The sequence below is a fragment of the Eptesicus fuscus genome, chromosome 20, assembly GCF_027574615.1.
Source record: "Eptesicus fuscus isolate TK198812 chromosome 20, DD_ASM_mEF_20220401, whole genome shotgun sequence".
NCBI lineage: Eukaryota > Metazoa > Chordata > Mammalia > Chiroptera > Vespertilionidae > Eptesicus > Eptesicus fuscus.
Genome location: NC_072492.1, coordinates 16,437,335 through 16,462,100, shown reverse-complemented (window position 1 = coordinate 16,462,100; position 24,766 = coordinate 16,437,335). Strand labels below are relative to the sequence as shown.

The 24,766-nt window shown below is 53.8% G+C and overlaps 2 protein-coding genes across 3 annotated transcripts; both read left to right on the top strand.

Annotated features, from left to right (window-relative positions):
• Window positions 1–1,128: 1,128 nt before the first annotated feature.
• SERPINF2 (serpin family F member 2) lies at window positions 1,129–6,468 on the top strand. Of its 2 annotated transcripts, XM_054709540.1 has the most exons (9): window positions 1,129–1,191; window positions 1,330–1,368; window positions 1,467–1,529; window positions 1,799–2,000; window positions 2,481–2,624; window positions 2,753–2,956; window positions 3,436–3,578; window positions 5,199–5,403; window positions 5,991–6,468. In XM_054709540.1, exons 1-9 carry the CDS (start codon window positions 1,129–1,131, stop codon window positions 6,401–6,403), a joined length of 1,476 nt encoding a protein of 491 aa, XP_054565515.1. In that variant the 3' UTR covers window positions 6,404–6,468. The 2 variants fall into 2 exon arrangements, with proteins under 2 accessions (XP_054565515.1, XP_054565516.1); XM_054709541.1 differs by lacking the exon at window positions 1,799–2,000 and having other exon boundaries at window positions 1,467–1,539.
• A 7,318-nt stretch (window positions 6,469–13,786) lies between these two features.
• SERPINF1 (serpin family F member 1) lies at window positions 13,787–24,581 on the top strand. Its single transcript, XM_028155052.2, has 8 exons — window positions 13,787–13,885; window positions 17,949–18,037; window positions 19,457–19,655; window positions 20,521–20,676; window positions 21,067–21,270; window positions 22,355–22,497; window positions 23,530–23,740; window positions 24,192–24,581. Exons 2-8 carry the CDS (start codon window positions 17,957–17,959, stop codon window positions 24,449–24,451), a joined length of 1,254 nt encoding a protein of 417 aa, XP_028010853.1. The 5' UTR covers window positions 13,787–13,885; window positions 17,949–17,956; the 3' UTR covers window positions 24,452–24,581.
• The last annotated feature ends 185 nt before the right edge of the window (window positions 24,582–24,766 follow it).

The following is a 24,766-nucleotide window of genomic DNA, read 5'->3' as shown; positions in this document are numbered from 1 at the left end:
CGCGTGCAGCAGAGGAGCCTAGAGGTAGGAGGGGAGTGCTAACGGCCTGCTCCTCGGGCAGGAGAGGAGGTAGGAGCTGCCCACTTGGTGAGGGGGTCTGGGCTGAATTTATTCAGGAGCCTGTTGTTTCCCAGGCTCCTGGGGTGATGAAAGGTGGGGGGTTCAGGGGAAGGCTCTCTGGGACTTGAAAAACTGGAGGTCATTTCTTGCCAGGAAGATTCAAAAGCCCAGGTTGGGGATCAGAACCTCGGCCAAGGGCCCTGGGTGTGATGGGGTGGAGCCAGGGGTGGTAGAAGGATCCTCCGGAAGGACGGGCCCTGAGATGGGGGTGGGGTGTGTGAGACCCGCTCTGAGGCTAGATCTACACTTCCCGGAGGCAGCCTGGGGCAGTGTTTCCCAAAAGTCCAAAGGTGGCTCTGGCCAGAGTCATTCATTGGGTTCTGCTGCTGGGTCAACAAGGCGGCTCTTGGGGCCACCCCACCACCCCTGCTGAGACCGCAGGGCCTCCCGGGCCTGCCACCCTTGTGGGCAAGGCCAAACCAGACCAGCCAGAAAAGGTGGGCCAGCTGGATAGGAGATGTGGGGAGGGAGCCCCAGGACAAGGCAGGGCTCCCAGAAGAGGGGCCTTGGCTAGGCGGCCAGCAGCCATTGCCGAGTGCCAGGCCTTGTACTCCGGGCTCACAAACACTGTCTTATTTGGTCCTCACAATACCCGGGGGAGGAGGCAGGGACCTGTGCCACCGTTTTACAAGATGAGAGGCCCCGAGGGGTAAGGGAGAGGTGCAGGGTCCTCTGGCAAGAGTCCGTCTGGATTCACACCCAGGTCTGACTCACAATGCCAGGCCTTGGAGGAGGAGGGCTTTCTTCGCTTTGATATGGTTTCCCCCCATGAACCAAAACCCCCCCTCGGAGCTGAGAGCCACTGCTGGTGTATTTTGGGGATTGTGTGCTGTAGCTGGCGTTGTCCTCAGCGATGATGGCTCGGGACTCTGCCGGCCAGGGATCGTGCGGGTGGGATTCCATGGTGGGTGTAGGGGCTTGGCTCAGGTAGCCAGTCAGATCATTGGTGACAGTGTGTGTGTGTGGGGGGGCAAGTTGGCCACCAAGCTTCCTGCCCCTCACAGGAACATGGCACTGCTCCGGGGTCTCCTGGTACTCAGCTTGTCCTGCCTGCAAGGGCCCTGCTCAGTGGTGAGTCTGGGCAGGAGTCTGGGTCTGGGTAGGGAGGGGAGGTAGGTATGGAGGCCATAGGTCTGAGGGGGCAGAGAAGGGCAGGAGGGTCTGGCTCTGAGGGGGTCCCCCCTCCTCTCCTCACCCCTTTTTCAACAGTTCTCTCCAGCCAGCGCCATGGAGCCCATGAGCCAGCAGGTACTGGGAAGAGGGGCTGAGAGGCCGCACCTGCGGCTCATGCAGGGTGGGGGACCTGTGGGAAGGATCCCTCTCCATTTGCTCCCTCCTTTCTTCAGATAGTGACCGGGCCAAGCCAGGAGAAGCTGTCCCCACTTAGCTTCCTCAAGCTGGTCAACCAGGTACAACCAGGTGGGGCTGGGAAAAAGTGGGCGGGCCCGAGGGAGGGGGGAACAATCAGCAGGGGTGAGGGAACTGGGGGCGTGGCCTTGAGGCGGAGGGCTGAAGAGAGAGGGTGAGGGACCAGAGGAAGGCATCCAGACCCCAGAATGTGTCAGGCAGGCCTGGGACAAGGCCCTCCTGCCCATAGGCCCAGGGGCTGGGAAGCAGATCCTCAACACAGAACCGGAGTGACCCTTGGCCTCCACTGACCCCCGATATATCCCTGCAGGAGCCTGATGGCCAGACTGACCTGAAGAAGGCCTCAGGAGACTGCAGTGAGGCCCCAACCCCGGAGCAGACCCGCAGGCTGGCCAAGGCCATGATGGCCTTCACCACAGACCTGTTCTCCCAGGTGGCCCAAAGTTCCACCCACCCCAACCTCATCCTGTCGCCTCTGAGTGTGGCTCTGGCACTGTCGCACCTGGCACTAGGTACTATGGCAGCACCTGTCCAGACCAGCAGAGCTAGGAGGCCAGTAGGACCTCACTACTTCAGAATGACTCCTCCATCGGGGTCACTTTGACGTTTGGTCAAAATGCAGACCCCTGGGCCCACCTCAAGTCTCTGTGAATCAGATTCCCAGGAATTGGGCCCAAGGATCTGCTTCTGGTGACTTTTAGGCAAGAGTTTGATAGCGACAATGTCTCCATTGGACTGGAGGGTCTTGTTGTGGGGAACTGAGGCTCAGAGAGGAGTGACAATTTCCATGAGGCGTGGTCACCCAGACTAGCAGCAGCAGACATGAAAGTAGAACTGGGGGGTCCTGTGACTCAGACCAGTTCGGTGGACACGAGGAGAGTGTGTGGTCCCAGGGGCGTGCTCGCCGTGGGTACTCAAGAGGGACTGGGCGGGGGCGGCAGGGGTGGTGGGAAAGAGCCCCAGCCTGGCCACAGCGATGCGGTCCCCTCCAGGTGCTCAGAACCAAACGCTGCAGAGGTTGCAGCAGGTGCTGCATGCAGACTCAGGGCCCTGCCTCCCCCACCTGCTGAGCCGCCTCTGCCAGGACCTGGGCCCTGGGGCATTCCGAATGGCTGCTAGAATGTACCTGCAGAAAGGTAGGTGCGGGTGGCAGGGAGCTCTGTGGGGGTGGGCAGGGTGAGGGAGATGGGCTTGGCTTCAGCCGGTTGGATCATTGTCTGTGGAGCCTGAGCTCCGGGAACAACCTGCGGTCCCTTCTGCGTAGGATTTCCCATCAAAGAGGACTTCCTGAAACAATCGGAACACCTCTTTGGCGCAAAGCCCATTAACCTGATTGGAAAGAAGGGGGATGACTTGGCAAACATCAACAAATGGGTGAAGGAGACCACGGAGGGGAAGATTGAGGATTTCCTCTCGGAGATGGCAGATGACACAGTGCTGCTCCTCCTCAACGTCATCCATTTCCAGGGTGCGCGGCTCCTCTTCTCAGGGCTCCCACCCTGGCAGCTCCTCCCCCGCCCTGTAGGCTGAGCCGGCTGTGCAGCCCTCACTCTTCCTCCTCAGGGCGGAGCCTCTGGCTGTGGCTTGGGAGAGGGTGGGGGACAGGTAGTGGTGTGGCAGGGAGGGGGCCCAGGAATTGGATGGGGCTGTTGTGGAGAGAGTACCCGAGAAGGAAACCCGGTCTGAAAAGACCCCGGGGGCGGGGGGGGGGGGGGGGCAGGTTCGTGGGAGCATGGCAGGGTATGGGGAAAATGCACGTCCAGATTATTAAAACTCTATAGAAAAGAGATCTCAGATCCACTGGGCATCAACTGGCCCAGCACCCTCTGGGGTCTTGGCCCCCACCTTTGGTCCCTGGAATGGGTTCTGGGTGGGATGGGGAAGAGGCTGGTGGTCTAGAACCCACCCCGGTCCAGTCTCTGTGGCCCTGCCCTCTGCTGGATGCAGGTTTCTGGAAGAGCAAGTTCGACCCGAGCCTCACCCAGAGAGGAACTTTCCACCTGGACGGGCAGTTCACGGTGCCCGTGGACATGATGCAGGCCCGCATGTACCCGCTGCGCTGGACCTTGCTGGAGCAGCCCTCGATACAGGTCGCCCTTGATTGGCCAGGCTGGGCCTGCGTGCTGGGAGCGGGGAAGGGAGCAGCAGGCTATGGGGCAGGCACAGGGGTGGGGAGGTGTGCCCTCACCTTCCTGGTAGTTATGTCCCTGGGGCGCGTGGCTGTGAAAGGGCTCACTATGCCCCCGCCGAGGGGGACTGAGGCTCCAGGCTCTTTGAGGTTCATTCATTCAACAAAACCATATTGGGCATTTGCTCTCTGCAGATACTGTGCTAGGCCTTGGGCATTTAGTGGAACACAAGGGGAGCCCAGGTCCCTGTTCTCAGGTGGGAAGACACGAAGTACACAAGTACACCAACACCAACAGGATAGTTTCAGTTCATGATAGGTGCTACGAGGGAAAAAAACCTTTAAAAGGGGATCTAGGGGTGATATGTTAGATAGAGTGGCCAGAGAGCATTTTTTGAGGAGAGGGCATTGAGTTGAGACCCAGGTGATCTCTAGTTCCGAGGGCTTTAGGACAAGGACCCATGGGGTGTGGGGCACCCCAGCAGCCATGGAGCCACTTGGGGTCTTAGCACCCCCAAGCCTGGGAGATGCGACCTGAGCTCTCACGCAGTGTTTCTATGAAGGGAGGATCTGATTGGGATGCATCTGCCAGCATCCTGACAGGACATTCTGATTGGATAGAGTGCGATGCCAGGCTATCTCAGGGGTGGGCGCCCTTGCTTCTAGTCTACATGTGGTCCCCTTGGCTTAGGCACTGACCCCGGGGGCCCGTGGCTGAGAGGGCAGTGTTGGGTAGTGTCACAAGGCCAGCAGGACACAGGCCACATCTGCTTCTGCAGCCCTCCGGTGGGGGCCTGTGGACGAGGCCGGCCCTTGGAGCAGTGTCCCGGCTTCTGTCCAGTTCACCCTGAAAGGAGGCTGGTCTGGTTTACCACCCCACCAGATTTCTTCCTGCTGCTCCTTCCCGCCAGGCCCTGTCCTGCCCACACTTCCTTCCCCCGTTGTCTCCATTCCTCCTGCTCCCTGACCTTGCTGTTCGCAGGCACTCGGCAGGCAGGCCAGGCAGCCAAATGCTGGGGGTCCTGCCACCCATCTGGGCCCGCTGAGAGCCTTGGAGTCCAAGCTGCAAGAGACCATCGAGACCGGGGGTTTTCGTCTTTCTTTAGCTCCGGAAGCCCGTCCACATGAAATCCTTGCCCAGGTCACAGGGCTGGGCAGAGTCACTGCTGAAGTGAGAGTGGTGGAGAGAGGACCACCCTCTGCAGCAACTGCTCTGCAGAACCTGGGGCTAAAGTTTGAAATCCAGCAACCCAAGTGCACTGTATACATGGAGACACTGAGAGGGGCACACAGGGGTCCTTCACCCCAAGTCCCAGGGCTAGCAGGTAGTGGCGGGTGAAGAGCTAGACCGACACCATTAGCAAGCGTTATCCCTTTTGGTCACACGTCAACCTGCAGTGTGGGTAGGTAGTGTTACCCCTCTTCACAGGGGAGGAATTGGAGGCTCGGGGAGGCTGAGCTCATGCCTAAGCAGGATGGACTGGAACCCCGGTCCATCGGTCTCAGAAGCACACCCTGGCCCAGACCCACCTAGGTCTGGGTGCTTTCTGGTCCTCACGTTGTCTCCTTCCTTTGTCTGTAGGTGGCTCACTTCCCCTTTAAGAACAACATGAGCTTTGTGGTCATTGTGCCCACCTACTTTGAGTGGAATGTGTCCCAGGTGCTGGCCAACCTGAGCTGGGACACCCTGCATCAGCCCTTGCTTTGGGAGAGGCCCACCAAGGTCCAGCTGCCTAAGCTGCACCTGAAATACAAGCTGGACCTTGTGGCCACCCTCAGCCAGCTGGGTAAGGAGGGGCCTGGGACCGCCACCTCGGCCAGGTTGGGCAGGGTGGAGGCGGAGGAAGCCCCAGCTGGCCGGGGGTCGGGGACAAAGCTAGCCTTGTGTTCTGGCCTGTTTTGAGGCTTAAGGAGGCGAGAGGGTTGGATGTGAGTCCCGGGACTGTCTGTCCTAGGACGCGCTGGGTGGTCAGGGAATGAGGACCTGCTCTGCCCGACTGTATTGCAGAGAATCCCAGGTGGAGAGCCTGGGTGGTAGGAGAGCGCCCCCAGGTACAAAGAGCTCAGTCTAATGGAGTGGGCAGGTGAGGAACCAGCACTTAGAATTCAGCATGAGTAATAGAACAGAGGGCTTCTCTCCAGCTCACTCAGAACATTGAAGAGGCACCTGTCTGGACTTTGGAGCTGGGGATCAGGGAGGGCTTCCTGGAGGAAGTGACCTTTAAGCTGATACTTGAAGGTTAAGTGGGAATTAACCAGGCAGCTGTGGGTACAAGGTGTTTCCTGGCCAGCATGCCAGACACCCTCCCCGGCAGGTGCAGGCAGCCTATGGGGCGGAAGGCACCTCTGACCAGCTACCTTTTACCTTGGGCAGGCCTGCAGGAGCTGTTTCAGAACCCAGACCTCAGTGGGATCTCGGACGAGGGCTTGGTGGTGTCCAGCGTACAGCATCAGTCCACTCTGGAGCTCAGTGAGGCCGGCGTGGAGGCGGCCGCGGCAACCAGCTTGGCCATGTCCCGCATGTCCCTCTCCACCTTCAGCGTGAACCGCCCCTTCCTCTTCTTCATTCTCGAAGACACCACGAGCCTGCCCCTCTTTGTGGGCAGCGTGAGGAACCCCAACCCCGGAGCGCAGCGGGAGCACAAGGAGCAGCAGGATTCCCCTGACAGCAGGGACTTCCTCCAGGACCTGAAGGCCTTCGTCCGCGGCGACAAGCCCTTCGGCCCTGACTTGAAACTGGAGCCCCTCTCCGAGGAGGATTACCCCCAATTTAATAGCCCCAAGTGAGGGGCTGTGGGCTCCAGCATCCTGAGTCCCCGCCTGGGCCAGCCTCTCAATTCATGTGACTCTTTCCAAACAGCTTTGTGGGGTGAGGGGTGGGGGCCTGGGCGGGCAGTCTGGGGAGGAGAGGCGCCATTCTTTCTATCTCCTCTTGGGGAGTTTGGGGGCGGGTGGGGTTGGGGGAGGGGCAGCGGTGGACCCACTTTTGTCAGCAAGGTAGGTGGGTTATTCCTTAGTCACCTTTGTTTACCCGAGGGTGGAGAGGAGGGACTGGATGCCCTGGCTGGGAGAGGAGAGATGGGCCCTGGGGTGGCTCAGGGCCAGAGCACTGTCCTGGGGTTAGACCCTGTGGTCAGCCTTGTCCTGCTCTGCATCTGCCATCACCTGCCCAAGGCCCATCAGCCTCCCCCACTGCCCCGTCACCTCAGCCTCCCCACTGGTCCTTAGTGATGCCCACACTGCCCGGACTCCCTTGCCTTCCTCTCTCCTCTTCCTCCTCTGCCTGGGGTCTCAGGGGCTGAGGGGGGGGGGTGGCATTAGCTCCTTAGGGCTCTTTTGTAAAGTTTTTGTAGTGATTTTTATGCTACCTGAATAAAGAATGAATGGGCTGCTTTGATGTCACTGTTCTGGGCATGGGAGGGGGCAGGGGGGCTGGAGGGAGGAGGGAAGGAGGCCACAGGGAGACTGGACTGAGACTCAGCAGCCCTCTCTGTGCCACGTTTGGTCTCTGGCTGCTCGCCAGCCCTTCTCCACTGTGCAGTCCCCTCTGCCCTCTCCGGGGGGCCACCTCCACGCGGCGCCGCCTGGCTCTGCTCTCAGCCTGCCCCTCTCCACAGGCCTCAGGCAGCCCGCAACAAGGGCTGCTCAGAATAGCACCAGCCTCCTGTTTGGGGAGAAGAACTGGCAATTAGGGAGCTTGAGGAGTTTCTAATTACACGCTGGCCCCTCTGCCAGGAGCTGGCGCCCGCCAGCCGGGGGGCGGCTCCAGCTGGAGGCTGTCAGCGCCCGAGGATTTGGGGGAAGTGGTTGGGGGCACCTTGGCACAGGGCAGGGGTAGCACGGGTGTCCACGTGGGTGGGCCCTTGTCTGCGAGGGTAGGGTGTCCATGTGGCAGCAGCACCTGCAGCCCTGAAGGGCAGTGATTATAATCAAGGGATGGAATCCTGCTCCTCACAAACTAGCAGGTGGGGAGACAGGTAATGAATAAACAAGTGGGATATCTGGAATGTCGGAGAGTGATTAGCGCTGTGATGAGAAAGAAAGCTGGGAGTGAGACTTGAAGGGATGAGGGGGGCACCGTGGAAATCGGGGGAAGAGCTTAAACCAGACCGTGGCACCCCCTCAATTAGTAGCCTTCCACAGTGTCTTGGCAGAGGAATAGCAAGTGCAGAGTTCCCGAGGTGGGAGCGCAGTTGGAAGGTTCCAGATGAGCAGGAGGTCCGTGGGCTGGAGTGGAGGGAGGGAGAAGGTTTGAATCTAGTCATCACCCTGAGGGTCACTGCCATGGCCTCCTAGGTCCTCCCGCAGCTGCTCTGGCTGCTTTAATTGCATCCTTACCAAATGCCACACCTCCTGTGCGCCCCGCAGCCCACCCAGCTCTGGGGATACGGTGCCGCCAACAAGCAGACAAGCTCCCTGCTCCTGCAGCCGGAAGCTGGTGGCAGAGCAGCCTTCACAACAAACATGTGAACATTTTGTGTTGAAATATAGTACGCAAAGTACACAAGTCATAACTGTACATAAGCTTAATGAAATTGTTTATGAACCAAATGCCCCTGTTGCAACCAGCACCCAGATCAAGAAACAGCATTCAGCCTCCTGATTTCTTATTTTTTAAAAAATATGTTTTTATTGGTTTCAGAGAGGAAGGGAGAGGGAGAGAGAGAAACATCAACGATGAGAGAGAACCATTGATCGGCTGACTCCTACAAGCCCCACACTGGGGATTGAGTGCACAACCTGGGCATGTGCCCTGACTAGGAATCGAAGCGTGACCTCCTGGTTCATAGGTTGGCACTCAACCACTGAGCCACGCTGGCCGGGCCCTCCTGACTTCTAATAGCATATTTGTCTTCCCTGGTTTTGGATTTTACATAAATGAATCCTACAGCCCAGGCTCTCTGTCTTGCTTCTTTCACTCAACCTCATGTTTGTGTTCATCTGTGTTATTGTGGATGGCAAGAATTCATTCGCTGTGGAAGGCTTTTCATCGAGGGGTGCCACGGTCTGCGTTAAGCTCTAGAAGCTCATTTGGCTGCTACGTGGAGGACAGGTTATAGGGGGATGGATGCAGGAGTAGGGAGATGGGTCAGCAGGCAAGAGACATGGATGGTTTGGCCCAGGGTGCAGGCTGTGGAGGAAAGTGGTCAGAACTCAGACATGTTTTGCAGGTACATGTTATAGAATCTGTGGACAGACTGTGTGGGAGACGAATGAAGCAGAAGGCCAAAGCGGTGGGGCTCATCGTTCAAGTTCCTGGAGTTTTGTCTTGAGAAAATGGCTTTTTTTGGTTGTTACTAATCCTCACATGAGGATATTTTCCTATTGATTTTAGAGTGGAAGGAAGTTGGCTGGGGTGGGGGGGGGGGGGGGAAGGGAAGATAGAGAGAAACTTTGATTGATTGCTTCCCGCATGCATCCTGAATGGGGTGGGGATCGAACCTGCAACCCAGGTACATGCCCTTGACAAACCTGCGACCTTTCGGGGCGTGGGCCAACACTCCAGCCAGAGAAAGACGGCCAGGACCAAGCCTCACACTTTTATAAAGGCTGTGGAGTGACCCTTCAGGAGCGGGGCTACCTGCAGGAGCACGGCCCTTGAAGAACACCGGGGGTGGGGGGCTCTTTTTCAGTAGGAGAGGGAAGCACTCCTGTCACGGTCATTGGAGGAAAGAGAAGTAATTGGGACATATGGAAAGGTATAATGAATTGCATAATGCCACTGCTCAGCTTGAAAAATAGTCTCAGTATAGCGACAGGCTTACATCCCCGTCCCCTAATCCTTTCCCTGCCCCCATGACCATTATCCGGAATTTGGTTTTCATTTTCATGCATTTTTCAATTTTCACTACCTGAGTTTTTATCTATCAGTGCTCTACGGTATCATTTTGTGTGTTTTTAAGCCTTACATAAATGTATCATCCTGTTGTCATGCTCCTGTAATTTGCATCACTCCACATTGTGAGATAAATTTGTGTTGATTTAAATGGCTTCCCTCGATTATTTCTCAGGCTGTAGGCTTTTACAGCCTTTATTTAGTCTCCTGCTGATGGATATGCAGGGAGCTCCCTTTTTTTTTTTTTTTGCCTCTACAAATCCTGCTTCTAGAACATTCTTTACATACTTCGTTGTGCACATATGTGGCGTGTTTTCAGCTCACATACTTAGGAGTGGAATTACTGAGTTGTGGGTTTGGGTTTACCTACCTTTATCTGCCAGGGCTGCCACGTACAGCTATGCACAACTTTGCCATCTGTTTCAGATTGTTTTTTCAAACTGGTTGTATCGCCAGCCGGGCATCAGAGATCCTGGCCAACACTTGGTTTTGTTAGATGTTTAAATGTTGCCCATTTGATGAGTGTGAAACACACTCATCAATTATGGTTTTAGCTTGCATTCCCCTGATTATAGGTGAGGACAAAACATCTTTTAGGATTTGTCTTCTGTGAATTACCTGGCCTTATTTTTCTGTTGAATTGTTTTTCTTATTGATTTGTAATTCTTCCTGTATCACAGTGATTTCTTTGTATCAGTTATCTGTGTTACAAACATTTTCTCCCAGTGTGAGGCTTGTTTTTCATTTTGTTTTATGGTACTTTTTCATGAAAACTAGTTTTTTATTTTTATTGCCCAATTTATCAGTCTTTTATCATTTGTGCTTCTTTTGGTGTATATTGTCTTTAAAAAAAAAAATCTTTCCTACCCAGAGATCACAAAGATAATCCATCTATACATTTTTCTGAAACATTTACAATTTTTCCTGTTGTATATATGTGTTTGTGTTTGCTTTTTAAAGCATCAAAACTGTCTCTGAAAGGATACATGGGAAAGAGATTAACATCCACTGTCTCCAGGCAGTGAAGTTCCTGACTGAAGATTAGAGAGAGAGGAAGGCTTTTTTCACTGCATACTTTTTGCTGCTTTTGAGTTTTTAACCACGTAAACAATAAGCTCTATTCAAAAATTAAAAAAAATTAAATATTCATTTAAAAGGGTTATGTAAAAACAGAGATGGTTTTTCACATTTAAATATCTAATGTACCTAGAGTTCATTTTTGTGTATGGTGTGAGACAGGGGTCCAATTTCAAGTTGTCTACTCAGGCAGTCATGTCCTTCCTACCATTCTTCTTCTCTTTTTAAAAAAATATAATTTTATTGATTTAGAGAGGAAGGAGAGGGAGAGAGAGACAGAAACATCAATGATGAAAGAGAACCATCGATTGGCAGCCTCCTGCATGCCCCCCCTTCCCCTTCCCCCCTGCCCCCCGCCCCAGTGGGGATCGATCCCGAAACCCAGGCATATTCCCTGACCGGAATCAAACCCAGGACCCTTCAGTCTGCAGGCCGACACTCTATCCACTAGCTCAGTGGTCGGCAAACTCATTAGTCAACAGAGCCAAATATCAACAGGACGACGATTGAAATTTCTTTTGAGAGCCAAATTTTTTAAACTTAAACTTCTTCTAACGCCACTTCTTCAAAATAGACTCGCCCTAGGCCGTGGTATTTTGTGGAAGAGCCACACTCAAGGGGCCAAAGAGCCGCATGTGGCTCGGGAGCTGCAGTTTGCTGACCATGGCACTAGCCAAACCAACCAGGGCTTTTTTTTTTTTTAAACTTCCTACCGTTCTATGCTTAGCTTATTCTTATTCACTCCTCAAGATTCAGTTTAGATCCCTATATTCCAACTATGCTGCCACAATGCCCCATAGAGCAGTGCTGTCCAATAGAAATACAATGCAAACCACATATGTCATTTAAGATTTTCTAGTAGACACATTAAAAAAGAAATAGGTGAAGTTAATTTTAATAATGTATTTTATTTAACCCAATATGTGTAATCAGTATAAAGTTATTGAGATGGTTTACAATTGTTTTTTCATACTAAGTATTCAAAACCTGGTGCATATTTTACACTTACCGCAGATCACAGCTCAGACTAGCACATCCCAAGCGCTCATGGTCACTCTTGCTAGTGGCTTTTGTATTGGACAACGCAGCTATAAGACTACCATCGCAGAATGTGTTGCATTATATTGAAATGATCTGTTCTCATATCAGCCTCTGTTATCAGCCAGGAAGTTTCTGGAGGGTGGGCACGGAGTCTAATTCATCTCTGTATTCCTCAGCTAGTGTTGAGGTACTCAACTTTTTGTTGAATGGAGTGAACTCTGACTATTGACACACTCTTCCTTATATAAAGCTGAACTTTGTCCACTGGAAAATTCTAACCAGGGGCCCTAGCACTGCTCCCAGGAACCTCACAGAAGTTGAGGTTCCCTGGTGGGGGGCGGAATGGGGGGATAAGGACACATATGTAATACCTTAATCAATAAAGGGAAAAATAAGAGTGTAAATTAGGCAGAATGGCTACTACTGATGGCTTGGGTCTTTGCTAACTAGCAAAAGGAACAGAGATCTTTAACACAGATTTCGTGCCTCTGTGGGTACCAGGCACACTCGGCTTCTCTTAGGAATACTGTTTAGAATACATCCCATTTTCCCTTCTGTTCAGATATTTTCTCCACTGACCTTTCTTTTTAATATATGTATTTTATTGATTTTTTTACAGAGAGGAAGGGAGAGGGATAGAGAGTTAGAAACATCGATGAGAGAGAAACATCGATCAGCTGCCTCCTGCACATCCCCTACTGTGGATGTGGCTGCAACCAAGGTACATTCCCTTGACTGGAATCGAACCTGGGACTCTTCAGTCTGCAGGCCGACATTCTATCCACTGAGCCAAACTGGTTAGGGCTCCAATGACCTTTCAGAATCATAGAATTTTTAAAAAGCACACAGATATTCCAGTTCCATCCCTTCGGGTTTTTTGTGTGTGTGTGTGTGTGTGTTTTTTTTTTGGTGTGTTGTGTGTGTGTGTGTGTGTGTGTGTGTGTGTGTTTAATTGATTTTAGAGAAAGAGAGGAAGGGAGAGAGAAACATTGATTTGTTATGCCACTTATTTAGGCATTCATTGGTTGATTCTTGTATGTGCCTTGACTGGAGATCGAACCCGAAACCTTGGCATAGCGGGATGATGCTCTAACCAACTGAGCTACCCGGCCTGTTATCAACCTTCATTTTATAAAAATTTATTTATATATTTTTATTGATTTCAGAGAGGAAGGGAGGGGGAGAGATAGAAACATCAGTGATGACAGAGAATCATCGATCGGCTGCCTCCTGCATGCCCCCTACTGGGATCAAGCCCACAACCTGGGCATGTGCCTTGACTGAGAATCAAACCGTGACCTCCTGGTTCATAGGTGGATGCTCAACCACTGAACCATACCAGCCAAGCTCATTCCTTCATTTAAAAAATGTTTCTTACTTATTGATTTTTTTAGGAGAGGGAAGGAGACAGAGAGAGAGAGAGAGAGAGAGAGAGAGAGAGAGAGAGAGAGAGATGGATTTGTTGTTCCACTTCTTTATGCATTCATTGGTTGCTTCTTGTAGGTTCCCTGACCAGGGATCAAACCTGCAACCTTGGCATATCAGGGTGATGCTCTAACCCAGTGGTCAGCAAACTGCGGTTCGAGAGCCACATGCGGCTCTTTGGCCCCTTGAGTGTGGCTCTTCCACAAAATACCACTGCCTGGGCGAGTCTATTTTGAAGAATTGGCGTTAGAAGTTTAAGTTTAAAAATTTGGCTCTCAAAAGAAATTTCAATCGTTGTACTGTTGATATTTGGCTCTGTTGACTAATGAGTTTGCCGACCACTGCTCTAACCAACTGAGATACCCAGCCAGACTATCCCTTCATTTTTCAGCTGAGAAAGGGAGGAACCATGAGAGTTGCCTTGCCCTAAATCCCAGTTAGTGTCAGAGCCAAGGACCAGGGAAAACCCAGAACCCCAGTATTGGGCCAGTGTTTTCTCCACTCCACTAGCCCGCCTCTGGGGCCTCCTCCTACAAGACTCTTCCTCAGTCCTGTCTCCCACCCGGGCTGGCCAGGGTGCCCTCTGGGGGTGAAACCTCAGGCAGGGAGGAAGGCCAGGGCTTGAAGGAGGGTCTGGTGGAGTAGGGTGTGTGAATGTGTGTGTGTCGTAGGGGTGCATGGGGGAAGGGCAGCAGTGGGTTAAAGTTAACACCAGACAATTATGCAATCGCAGAATCTGAATTGAGTGCAGGTCGCTTTAAGACAGGAGTAGCTGTAATCTGAAGCCTGCTGGAAGCTGGATTGGGAGGCAACAGAAAAAGCTCTTGTGTTTGCAGGAGCCCCCTCAGTGTGCAGACTGAGCTGGGCGCCGAGCTGCAGCGCACCCACAGGTAAAGCAGCCCTGTCTGGCCTTGGTGTCAGGGGAAGACAGGATGGACTCCCGTGGGCTGTGGGGGCTGGGGAGAGGCAGGGCCCCCCGGGGAGTGGGAAAGAGAGGTGCAAGGGAGAGGAGGTGGGGAAACAGTAGCCTCTGCAGCATGGGCATCAGGGCTAGTGGATGAGAGAAGGCAGAGGGAGTTGGGGGTCAGAAGGCGACAACCCATTTACCCCCAAACTCCGGTGCACCACTAGGAGAGGCTGGGAGACCTTGAATGAAGTGGGTGGGAAACAGTGGAGGGGGCTTTGGGGGGAAGAAGCAGGGAGCTCAGCTGCAGGGTCAGGTCTGAGTGGCACCTCAAAGAGGCTCTGCAGCCCGGAGGGGAGGAGGCTGCCAGGATCTGTGCTTCCACCAGGGCCGCTGGGGAGGCAGCCCGTCCTGCAGCCCAGCCTTCCCTGGGCTCAGCTCTCCGCTGCCTTTCCGGGCAACTGGTGCTGATTTCAATGGTGACTTCCCAACACTGCCAAGCAGCTGGGCTGCTGAGCCATGCTGGAGGGCTGGGATGGAGGACAGCTGGGTCCTTCTCCCCAGGGCCCACCCTGTTCTGTCGGCCAAGTGAGCTGCCAGGAAACGCTGGCAGGTCAACGGGGTTTTGGCCTCTCACACACAAAGATTGTTATTTAGCCCAGCCAGTGTTTGGGGTTTGGGGGCTCAGCTGCCAGTGCTGGAGAGAATGCTGCCCACGCCCCTTCCGCTCCCTGAGGCATGCCACAGCAAGGCGTGGGTCCGGGCCAAAGAACAGCTGCAGGCTTCCCAGAAACCCCATCACTGCCTGCCTTGCCCATCCCCATCCCCACTGGGAGTTCAGCCCCAGGCTGAGGGTGGGAGAGGCAGGGGCCAGGGAGTACTTGTCCAAGGCTGGTCCTTCTGAGGTGTGGGGAGGGGAAGCTCATGGGCACTCTGGCCCCTTAATCAGGTCTTCATAAGAAACATTGCCTGGGGACTGATGGAGTCACTGGTGTGGGGTGGGCTGGGAGGGGACCCCTTGGACTCTCCGTCCCTGAGCCAGGGGAGAGGGTGTTCCCTTCCTTGCACGGCCCATGTGGTCCACCACCATGTGGCTTGAAGGCTCTGTGGTTCTGGGAGGAGGAGGGGATAGGGGGAGGAAAGAGAGAGGGAAGAGGAGGAGGAGGGTGGTGGTGGTGTTTGTCTCACAATTGGGTTTAATTAGAAACACATGCATTGGCTCAAATGGATCCTTCCAGTTTGAAGGCAAGATCATGAAATCCCAGTTCCTTGTGCCTTTTGATTTGGGCCATGTGGCAGAGAGAAGGCCTGACCTTGGCTCAGCAGCGAGGTATCTACTTCCTCCCCGTGCCCTCCCCAACCTGGTAGGACAGGAATCTGGCTGGAATACTGCTGCCCTTTGGACAGGATGGCATCGTCGTCCCTCTGCCCCTGGCCCGCAATGGCTGCCTGCCCCGGCCCATGAACAATCGCCCTGGACAAGGCATCGAGTGTGCTCAGAGGGGCCCCCCATGCAGACCCTTAGCCTTGTAGGGGGCTTTCAATAACCTCTCCCCTCCCCTCATCCCCAGGGCTAAGGTGGAGGACTCAAAGAGGTGCTATTAATACTGCGCGTCCCGGTGCCTGGCCCTGGGCCCGCTGTGGAGCCATGTGCCTTATCCCACCAGGGTCCCTCCCGTCATCCTCAGTCCGCAGCCCACCCACATGGTGATCGTGATCACGGGACCTGGGGCTTGGGCTCAGACTCTGTAGGGATTCCCGCAGAGAAGGTCCCCCTTTCACAGGGATTGGAATGGTGAACTTCGTCTGCTTAAACACTGTCCCAGGATGACCCGTCCCTGGCTCCTGTCGCAACTCCCTACTGGCCAGAGCAGCTGGAGCTGACAGCGTTTCCTCTGGCCTCGCTGCCTGCGGATCCCACTGAGTGTTCAGTCTCCAATAAACCAGTCTCCAGAGCCTCAGGCGAGGAGGGCTCCCGCCAGCTCTGGGTGGGGCTGGCTGGGTGGAGAGCGCAGCTGAAAGCTGGATGGTGTTAAGGTCTCTATCTGGCCCTGTCTCCAGGGGAGATTTCTCCCTGCGCGGCAGGGGCAGCCATGTGGCAGGGCAGCTGCTGAGGAGACGGGGCTCCTCCCGGGACACGCGCTCCGGATCAGGGTTTACAGGGAAAGCGGGTTCCCACGGGCAGTCCAGGCAGAAGCTGAGCACACTCAGGCGGCCGTCTTTTCTTTTGTTGCCTTTCATGCTCTATAACGTTGCCCAGTGGATTATCAGGCTTACTTTTGAGGACTTCGGCCAAAAATCACACACTGCACCCCCAACTTTCCTATTTGTTCTGAGAAGTCAGAAAAGTATGTGTTGTGTGTGTGGGGTGTGATTGGGTACATGAAGGGACAATGAGAGGTCTGTGTGTGTGTGTGTGTGTGTGTGTGTGTTTTGCAGGGGAGGGAAGGGACAAGCAGGGAAGACAGATTGCAAATTCTTGACTTGGCAGTGTGGATGGAGGACATGGACCAGACAAAGTCCTGGTGGTCGAGATGTTGTCCCACTTTCTAGCCAGGAGGCCTCTTGGAAGATCTGATTTGGGAACCCCCACCCTCAGCTGCCTCATCCCTTTCCCCATCCCTTCCCCCCACATCATGATCCTAGGGGTGAACCCAGATGTACAGTGAGTGCAGGAGGGTAAGGGATGGCGGAGCACCTAGAGCAAGCATGTCAAACTCAGAGGCTAACACGGGCCAAATAAATGAGGCACTCGGACTGCGGGCCGAGAGTTTGACATGCTTGACCTAGAGCCCTGGACCCAGATTTCCCTTTTCCCTTGAGGTCCAGGGGCCAGACCAGAGCCGGGTCAGAAGAGAACACAGCTGGGGAGTCGAAGGGACTTGGGTGGTCTTCCTAAGAGGGGGGTTGTTTAACCTGAAGGAAAGAAGGCTTCGGAGGAGTAAGAGCTATTTCTAGGGGGCAGGGGGAAGAAGACCTGGTTTCCCAGGGGAGAAGGGGGCCCTGGGGTTCCCGTTGGAGGGACATGTTTTGACTCAGGGACCACTGGAGAGCTCACCTGTCTCTGGCACTGGGAAGTGCGATTAAGGCATCATCTACTTTAATCCTTATCACAATAGTTAAGAACTACTTGATTTCCATTTTACTAGAGAAGATATTATGATTTAGAAAGCTATTAAACTATAGCCAGTTTGGCTCTGTGGACTGAAGAGTCCAGGGTTCGATTCTGGTCAAGGGCATGTACCTGGGTTGCAGGCTTGATCCCCCTGCCCCAGTTGGGACACGATGTGTCTCTCTCACATCGATGTTTCTCTCTCTGTCTCTCCCCCTCCCTCCCACTCTTTCTAAAAATCAATGGAAAAAAATATCAAGTGAAAATTAGCAAAAAAAAAAAAAAAAAAAAAAAAAAAGAAAGAAAGCTATTAAGACACAGAATTCAAATTTGAGCCCAGGCTGTCCCACCCGAGGCCCAGCACTCCTAACCGCGAGAATCAGAGCTCTGTCTGGGAAGGAAATGAGTCCCTTATGAGGCCACAGCTTCCAGGCCAGAGGAGGTCAACGAGTTTGAGAACTTCCTGGGGAGAGCAGGGCCCGGACCGGATGCCTCCATTCTCTGTATTCAGTGATTCTACTCACGAGGCCTAGATGCTGCCCCCATTCTGTTACCAGACATTGCCCCAAATCCTATATATCCTGAGCTGGCCCGGTGCCTCCAGGGAAAACCTTGGTGTGCGTTTGCTAGACATACCCACACACAGGAGCCCACTGCTGGGTCTTCAGGGTCCTGGGCTTTAGGCTCACAGGTGGGTCTCCTGACACAGACAATGCAGTGAGAGCTCAAGCTCACCTGATAGGACTGTGGGCCCCGAGGCAGGTGAGGGTCGGGAGTTGCTGGGCGGGAGGGATCTAGGCTGAGCGTCCACTTGCAGCCTGGGAGGCTGGAGGGACGGTGCCTAGTCCTGCCAAGCCCCTGCTCCGTGCCCAGGCTGGCCTGGCGGTGCAGGGTGGGGGGTGAGGGGCGCAGCCTGCCACCTCTCGCTTTCTTGCAGGCCCCGGGATGCAGGCCCTCATGCTACTCCTCTGGACTGGAGCCCTCCTCGGGAGCGGCCGCTGCCAGAACAACGCTGGCAGCCCGGAGGTCAGTGGTGGGGGGTGGGGTGGGTGGGGGGGTGGGAAGTGGTGGTGGGTCGGGGGCCTCTCCTCAGCACGCACCCAGGTTCCAGGCTAGGCCTCTACACCTAGACATCAGCAAAACAGTGACAATGTCTTGCCCCACCTTTCAGAGGACAGAGTGGGGACAAAAATAAGATCCCCCAAAGCGAAAAGCAAAAGCACTCTCCCAAGCCCCGGGTGCCCCTTCAGTGCAGACCCTCCCTCATTACCTGCGTTGCTGCGGGTCTCATGAGGGGGCGCTATTCGTAGATATCTGTTCCCATGTAAAGCTTCGGAGGGAGCACAACTTGAGTTGCAACGGCAGATGCTAGGAGGCTGATGCAATGTGACCACGAGGCGTTATTGTCACACGAGGGGCCAGGGCACACTGGCTGCAGGCCTGGACTTCGTCGTGAGCTCGAGTTGAATTCTGGCTCTACCTCTCACTAACGTTGTGACCTTAGACAAGTCACTTGTATCTATGAAATGGGATTTAAAAACACCCACCGTTACAGGGCCATGTGGCCAGGCACTTATATCTCATCTACTGAACACCTACTCTGCAAAAGGCAGTTCTTGCCTTCAAGGGACTCAGACGTCTGAGATATTAGTCTTGGGAGGTTATCAAATACGTCAACAAGCATGAGATGAAGCAACTCAAATGAAAAGAACTCGCACAGCGCCCCGTCAGCGCAGGGCAGGTGGTTAATATATATATGGCACTGAACTCTAAAAAAGGTCAGAAAACCAAAAGGTCCCTTCCGATTGGGACAAACTGGGGAAGTCTGTGGTGGAGGAGGTGATCGCATCAGGGGCCATCGAAGACGGAGGTTTGACGGGTAGAGGGAGAGCTGGGAGCAGGAAGTGAGGGAGAGCAGACAGGAACCTGGTCTGGCCTGAGAACGGGGTTTCTTGGGAGAGAAGGAGGCTCCTCTTCTTTCCTTGTATTTAAATACTTTTTTTAATTTAATTTTTTTATTTTAAAAAATATTTTTATTGATTTCAGAGAGAGGGAGAAGGAGAAAGAAACATCAATGATGAGAATCATTCATCGGCTGCCCCCCACAAGCCCCCTACTGGGGATCGAGCCTGCAACCCAGGCAGGCGCCCTGATTTGCATCAAACAGGTTCATGGGTTAATGCTCCACCACTGAGCCACACCGGCTGGACTTTTTTTTTTTTTTTAAGTGTGTCACCGGCCTGAGGCCGCAGGTCACTAGTGTTGAAACCTGGTCAGCTAGTCTCTTTTCCGGGCTGCCTCTCCCCAGCAGAGCTCCTGATGCCCACTCAGCGTTAGGCTAACCACACCACAGTCGGGCGGGGGCCAGAGCGACAGTCCCTCCACAGCGGGGCGGAGACCAGTCGCCCACTGCTCGTCTCCACTGGTCCTTGTCCTCAAACCCAGGGCTCCCCAGACCACGAGACCACGGCGGGGTCCGTGGAGGAGGAGGACCCCTTCTTCAAGGTCCCCGTGAACAAGCTGGCAGCGGCCGTCTCCAACTTTGGCTACGACCTGTACCGCGTGAAATCCAGCTCGAGCCCCGCGGCCAATGTGCTCCTGTCTCCGCTCAGCGTGGCCACGGCGCTCTCCGCCCTCTCGCTGGGTGAGTCCTCTGACCAGAAAGCCCCCACCCCATCCCAGAGCTGCCATGGGGCCGCCGTGCATCTCTGGCTCTCTAACCCCTGGAGCGGCTGCATCTTAGGGAGGGCCGCGGCGATGCTGAGACGAGCCCCAGCAGGTCCCAGCCAGCAAGTGCTGTGCGCACACACGTCCCTCGCTCCCAGGAGGGTGCTGACACCGGTGTGCGGCTTCAGGACCACTCACTGACATGGTGACTTCGACACGCAGTAACTCCTTAAATGGGCTTCCACTACGTGCCAGGCACGAGGCTCGGTTCTGGGGATATAACTGCACAAAAGTGGGCACAGTTTTTGCCTTCACTTGGGTCACGGGGAAATGAGTAACTCAGGCCCTGGTCGGGTAGCTCAGTTGGTTACAGCATTGTCCCGATATGCCAAGCTTGCGGGTTCCATCCTGGGTCAGGGCACATACAAGAATCAACCAATGAATGCATAAATAAGCAGAACAACACATTGATGTCTGTGTGTGTGTCTGTCTGTCTCTCCCGCCCTTCCTCTCTCTCTCTCAAAAAAAAAAAAATCAATAAAAATAAGTAAATAACCAACAGGTAACTACAGAACAGTCTGGTGAGTGCTGTGATGGGAGAAGCACAGGGACCTGTACCCCTCAGGCCCACCCTTATCTCTCTCTGGGCCTGATGCCCTGAGTCTGCTTTAGGAAAACCTCTATTTCTTCTGTTGCCTTCCAAGTCCTTCCTACCTAAGAATGTCTCCAGTATCAGGAGACAGAAGACTAAGGTCCAGTGTTCCTGCTCTGTCCTGTCTTGGGAGCTGGCCTGAGCTGGTTGGTGAACAGTCATCGAGCCCACATCCTTGTCTCTCTGGCAGGAGCTGAACAGCGGACAGAATCCAGCATCCACCGGGCTCTCTACTATGACCTGATCACCAACCCAGACATCCACGGCACCTACAAGGAACTCCTGGCCTCCGTCACCGCCCCCCAGAAAAACCTCAAGACTGCTTCCCGGATCGTCTTTGAGAAGAGTGAGTGTGCTCGCCCGGGCTGCGGGAGGAGCGTGGGGCGTTTCTTTCTAACCAGCCGATCATGTCTGCCCCGGCCAGGTCTAGCCCCGGTAGGCAGGAAGGGGCCCTGGGAGCCCAAAGGGGATCCGAAAGAGGAAGTGGGCTGAGGGAGACAGGGGGAGGGTCAGGGGAGGGCAGTAACACGAGGAGAAACAGCAAGGAGCAGAGTCTGTAGTTCCCTGCCCAGTGCCGCGTGGGGAAGCGGGCACGGAGTCCCAGCCAGCCATGGGAAGACAGCAGGCGGGAAGTCAGGGCCCGCGTGTACACCAGAAGCTGAGCCTGGCATGCTTCCAAGGAGCGGATGCTGGTTTCGCTCTCAGACCACACTAACCCCGCGCCTTCTCTCCCCAGAGCTGCGGATAAAATCCAGCTTCGTCGCACCACTGGAGAAGTCATACGGGACCAGGCCCAGGGTCCTGACCGGCAACTCCCGCACGGACCTTCAGGAGATTAACAACTGGGTGCAGGCCCAGACGAAAGGGAAAATCGCCAGGTCCACAAGGGACCTGCCCAGTGAAATCAGCATTCTCCTTCTGGGTGTGGCTTACTTCAAGGGTGAGGCCTTCTCCGCGTCTCTTTAGGCCAAGGGTGGATGGTGGGGGTCAGGCAGGACCAGGAAAGGGGGGAAGTCAAAGACCTAGTTCCACAACAACCCGGAGGCCGAGGCGAAGCCAGAGGAGGGCCTGAGAAACGCACTTGGCTGCGCGTTACCTGGTGCGGTCAGATCCCAGGCCTGCGAAGTGTAAGAGGCCGTGAGGAGACGAGTGGAGGAAAGAACACAGGACCACGCTTGCGCCTGTGTGGGTTGGGCACTGCTCGGTTTCTGGCTGGAGTCAGATGAGCGTCAGGGCCCGGCTCTGTCTTCCTGGCTGCAGAGCCTTGCACACCCTCCATAGCCTTTCATCTCTAACACGGGGACGATGCACTTACTTCAAAGGCACTCTAGGTCCCCTCCCACCCTCACATCAGCCCTAGCGCTGTGCCCAGGAGCAGGGACCCAATAAGCCACTGCTGGCTCTCTAACAGCATTCTTCCAGGCTGTGGTGCTCTGCCCAAGACTTCCCCGGGCCCGTGTGAGGCCAGCCCCATTCAGAGAAGCCTCGGGTGGGGTTTCGGGCAACCTCCCCTTAAAATGCTTTATAACCATCTATCAAGCAGTAGCAAGAATGGACCCCTAAACTCCTAGAGAAACGCTCAACCTGCAGCCCTGATCCCCAGGAAGTGAAAGAAGCACTTTCTGTTAAAAGGCAGCATTGAACTCTGGGAGCTGATCATCAGTGCGCTGTGTGACCTTGGCAAGTCACTTTGCCTCTCTGGGCTGCAGTGCTTTTCCAGCTACGAGAGGGGTGATGCGAGGATGTCCAGGCCCCTTCCAGCTCTGACCTGCTTTGATTCTGTCTCCCAGACACACCGCTGGAGAAGCGTACACCAGTTTACTGTTCTCCCCGGTGATCGGGGACCGTGTACGATCCAGACAGTCAGATGAATAAAATAGACGTATTTCCTTCTGAGTTTACGTATCCCCTGATGTGTCGAGGCCTTGGACAACGGAGATTCCTTTAGCTGTGCTTTGGTCTCAGCACGGTCCTAGCCTTTCTGGTCTCCCGGGACTTAGGGCACTCCATTTGTCTCATTCCAGGGCAGTGGGTAACTAAGTTTGACCCCAAAAAGACTTCCCTCCAGGACTTCCACTTGGATGAGGAGAGGACTGTGAGAGTGCCCATGATGTCAGACCCCAAGGCTGTCTTACGCTATGGCTTGGATTCTGATCTGAACTGCAAGGTTTGTAGGGGTGGGGAGTGGACAAAGACTGACAGGTGTCGTGGACATAGAATGACTTTTGAGATCTGACAGCGATCTGAATTTTACCTACTGCGTGACTTTCCACAAGTTAATAGCTTCTCTGCGCCCCCCCCTTTTTTTTTCTTAAAATAAAAGTGGGTAGAAACTTACCTTCTCAGGGTTACTTGTAAGAACTAATGAGGTAATGTGACATTACCTTATTGTGAAATTAGGGCCCTCCAAATTGTTGGTTTTTAAAAAACCTTTTCTTTCCTTCTTTCTTTTTATTTGTGTGGGTGTGTGTGTGGGGGGGAGGGGTACTTTTATTTCTGGAATTCAAAGCCAAACTTTCAAAAACTGTCACAGACTCCAAATTGCTGACCTTCTAAGTCTTTCACATGTACCTGACTTCTTTTAATTCTAAGTCAGTAGTTCTTAACCTTTTTCTTTGGGAATCTGACAACGCACCTGAAATCCTTGAAAGAAATGTCACGTATGCGCACACACACGTTTCTGTACATAATTTCAGGGGCTCCTGGGGCCCGGGATGCAATTTGTTGCGTGGATCGTGGGGTAAAAACCTCCGGTCAGAGGACCCACGTTATTGTGGCTTCTGTGTTGCTGTACCCAATGCCCCCGCTTCTGGTCCAGGGCTCTCTGTATAACAGATGATTAGTAACTGTTGGCAGATAAACCTTGGGAGAAGACAGAGACCTAGAATGCAATCCCACCTCCTTAGAACCACGCGAGAAAATTCTTTCAGCAGATAATCAGTTGGTATCGGGCCAAGGTAAGAAAAGACGTCAACTTTTTGAAGGAACGTTAGTAAACATCTTGCTGCATGGACGCAACAGCCTAGAGGGACAATTGTGAAATAGATTAGGGGCTGGGGAAAGCAGGGCCAGGGCCCCACCGTGTGTGTGTGTGTGTGTGTGTGTGTGTGTGTGTGTGCACGAGTGCATGTGCGTGTGTATCCCTAGGTTCCTAAGCTCCAAAGGACTAACTCATGTGGTCTCTTTCCTGTTGTTTCAGATTGCCCAGTTGCCCTTGACTGGAAGCATGAGTATCATCTTCTTCCTGCCCCTGAGAGCGACCCAGAACTTGACCATGATCGAAGAGAGCCTCACCTCTGAGTTCATTCATGACATAGACCGAGAACTGAAGACCGTTCAGGCAGTCCTGGCCGTCCCCAAGCTGAAGCTGAGTTACGAAGGCGAAGTCACTAAGTCCCTGCAGGACATGAGTATGTCTGCAAGGCTCCTTTGCCTTGGGGGTGGGTGGGCTTGCGTCTTTGAGCCTTCTGCCTCGCCAAGCAGAACTCGCCTTTGTCGGGAGACCCTGGGATGATTCCTTAATTCTCATACACGGTGCTGGAGAAGACTGAGCTGCCGTCCTTATCAGACTCATTCCTTAGTGCCATGACCATACATCCTGTAACAGGCACTCAGAACCCTGCCTCTCAAGACAGATCTGTAAGATTTGGTTTCTAAGCTTAACCTCAGTTGCTGTGTGCTTTTGGGCAAATCACTCAGCCTTTCACTGGAGCCCTATCTATCTCACAAAAGGTCAAAAGAGCTGTTCCACTCCCAGCCTGCTTCCCTCTTTGAGTCAGGATTTAGGAATTAGGGCTGTATTCTTCCTTGGGGTGTTGGCTAAGACAGGGTTTTAATGGAAATCTCTCCCCATCTCTGCAGAGCTGCAATCCTTGTTCGATTCACCAGACTTCAGCAAGATCACGGGCAAATCTATCAAACTTACTCAAGTGGAACATCGGGCTGGCTTCGAGTGGAATGAGGACGGGGCAGGCACCACCCCCAGCGCAGAGCTCCAGCCTGCTCGCCTCACCTTCCCCCTGGACTATCACCTTAACCAGCCGTTCATCTTTGTACTGAGGGACACGGACACGGGGGCCCTTCTCTTCATAGGCAAAATTCTGGACCCCAGGGGCACTTAATACTCCAGCTTAATGTTCAAATACCCAAAAGAAAAAACAGCAACCCTAGAGGGATGGCAGGTTATGCATGACATGAAGGTTGCCCCTATGTTTCAATGTATACTTTGCAATAAAAGTGCTTTATCCTTAACTTCTGTTACCGTTTCTCTTCCTTTCTTGAGCTGTATTGTTTTATATGAAGATAAATAGCCCTTTAGGAATTTATTGGGCCTGCACTTCTGGCCTGGGTCTATCTAAGCTCTGCAGAAAGTGGCCATTTATAAGAACTAGTTATGTGCGCTGGTTAAGGCAGGGACTGATTCTCTCCTCTGGGAT

What these genes read in the sequence shown, in the direction of transcription:
- SERPINF2 (XM_054709540.1), top strand. Translation starts at nt 1,129, where the DNA reads ATGGCACTGCTCCGGGGTCTCCTGGTACTCAGCTTGTCCTGCCTGCAA. An exon ending in TGGAGCCCATGAGCCAGCAG is followed by an intron (nt 1,369 to 1,466) that starts GTACTGGGAAGA and finishes TCCTTTCTTCAG; the next exon opens with ATAGTGACCGGGCCAAGCCA. An exon ending in ACTGTCGCACCTGGCACTAG is followed by an intron (nt 2,001 to 2,480) that starts GTACTATGGCAG and finishes GGTCCCCTCCAG; the next exon opens with GTGCTCAGAACCAAACGCTG.
- SERPINF1 (XM_028155052.2), top strand. Translation starts at nt 17,957, where the DNA reads ATGCAGGCCCTCATGCTACTCCTCTGGACTGGAGCCCTCCTCGGGAGC. An exon ending in GCTCTCCGCCCTCTCGCTGG is followed by an intron (nt 19,656 to 20,520) that starts GTGAGTCCTCTG and finishes TCTCTCTGGCAG; the next exon opens with GAGCTGAACAGCGGACAGAA. An exon ending in CCGGATCGTCTTTGAGAAGA is followed by an intron (nt 20,677 to 21,066) that starts GTGAGTGTGCTC and finishes TTCTCTCCCCAG; the next exon opens with AGCTGCGGATAAAATCCAGC.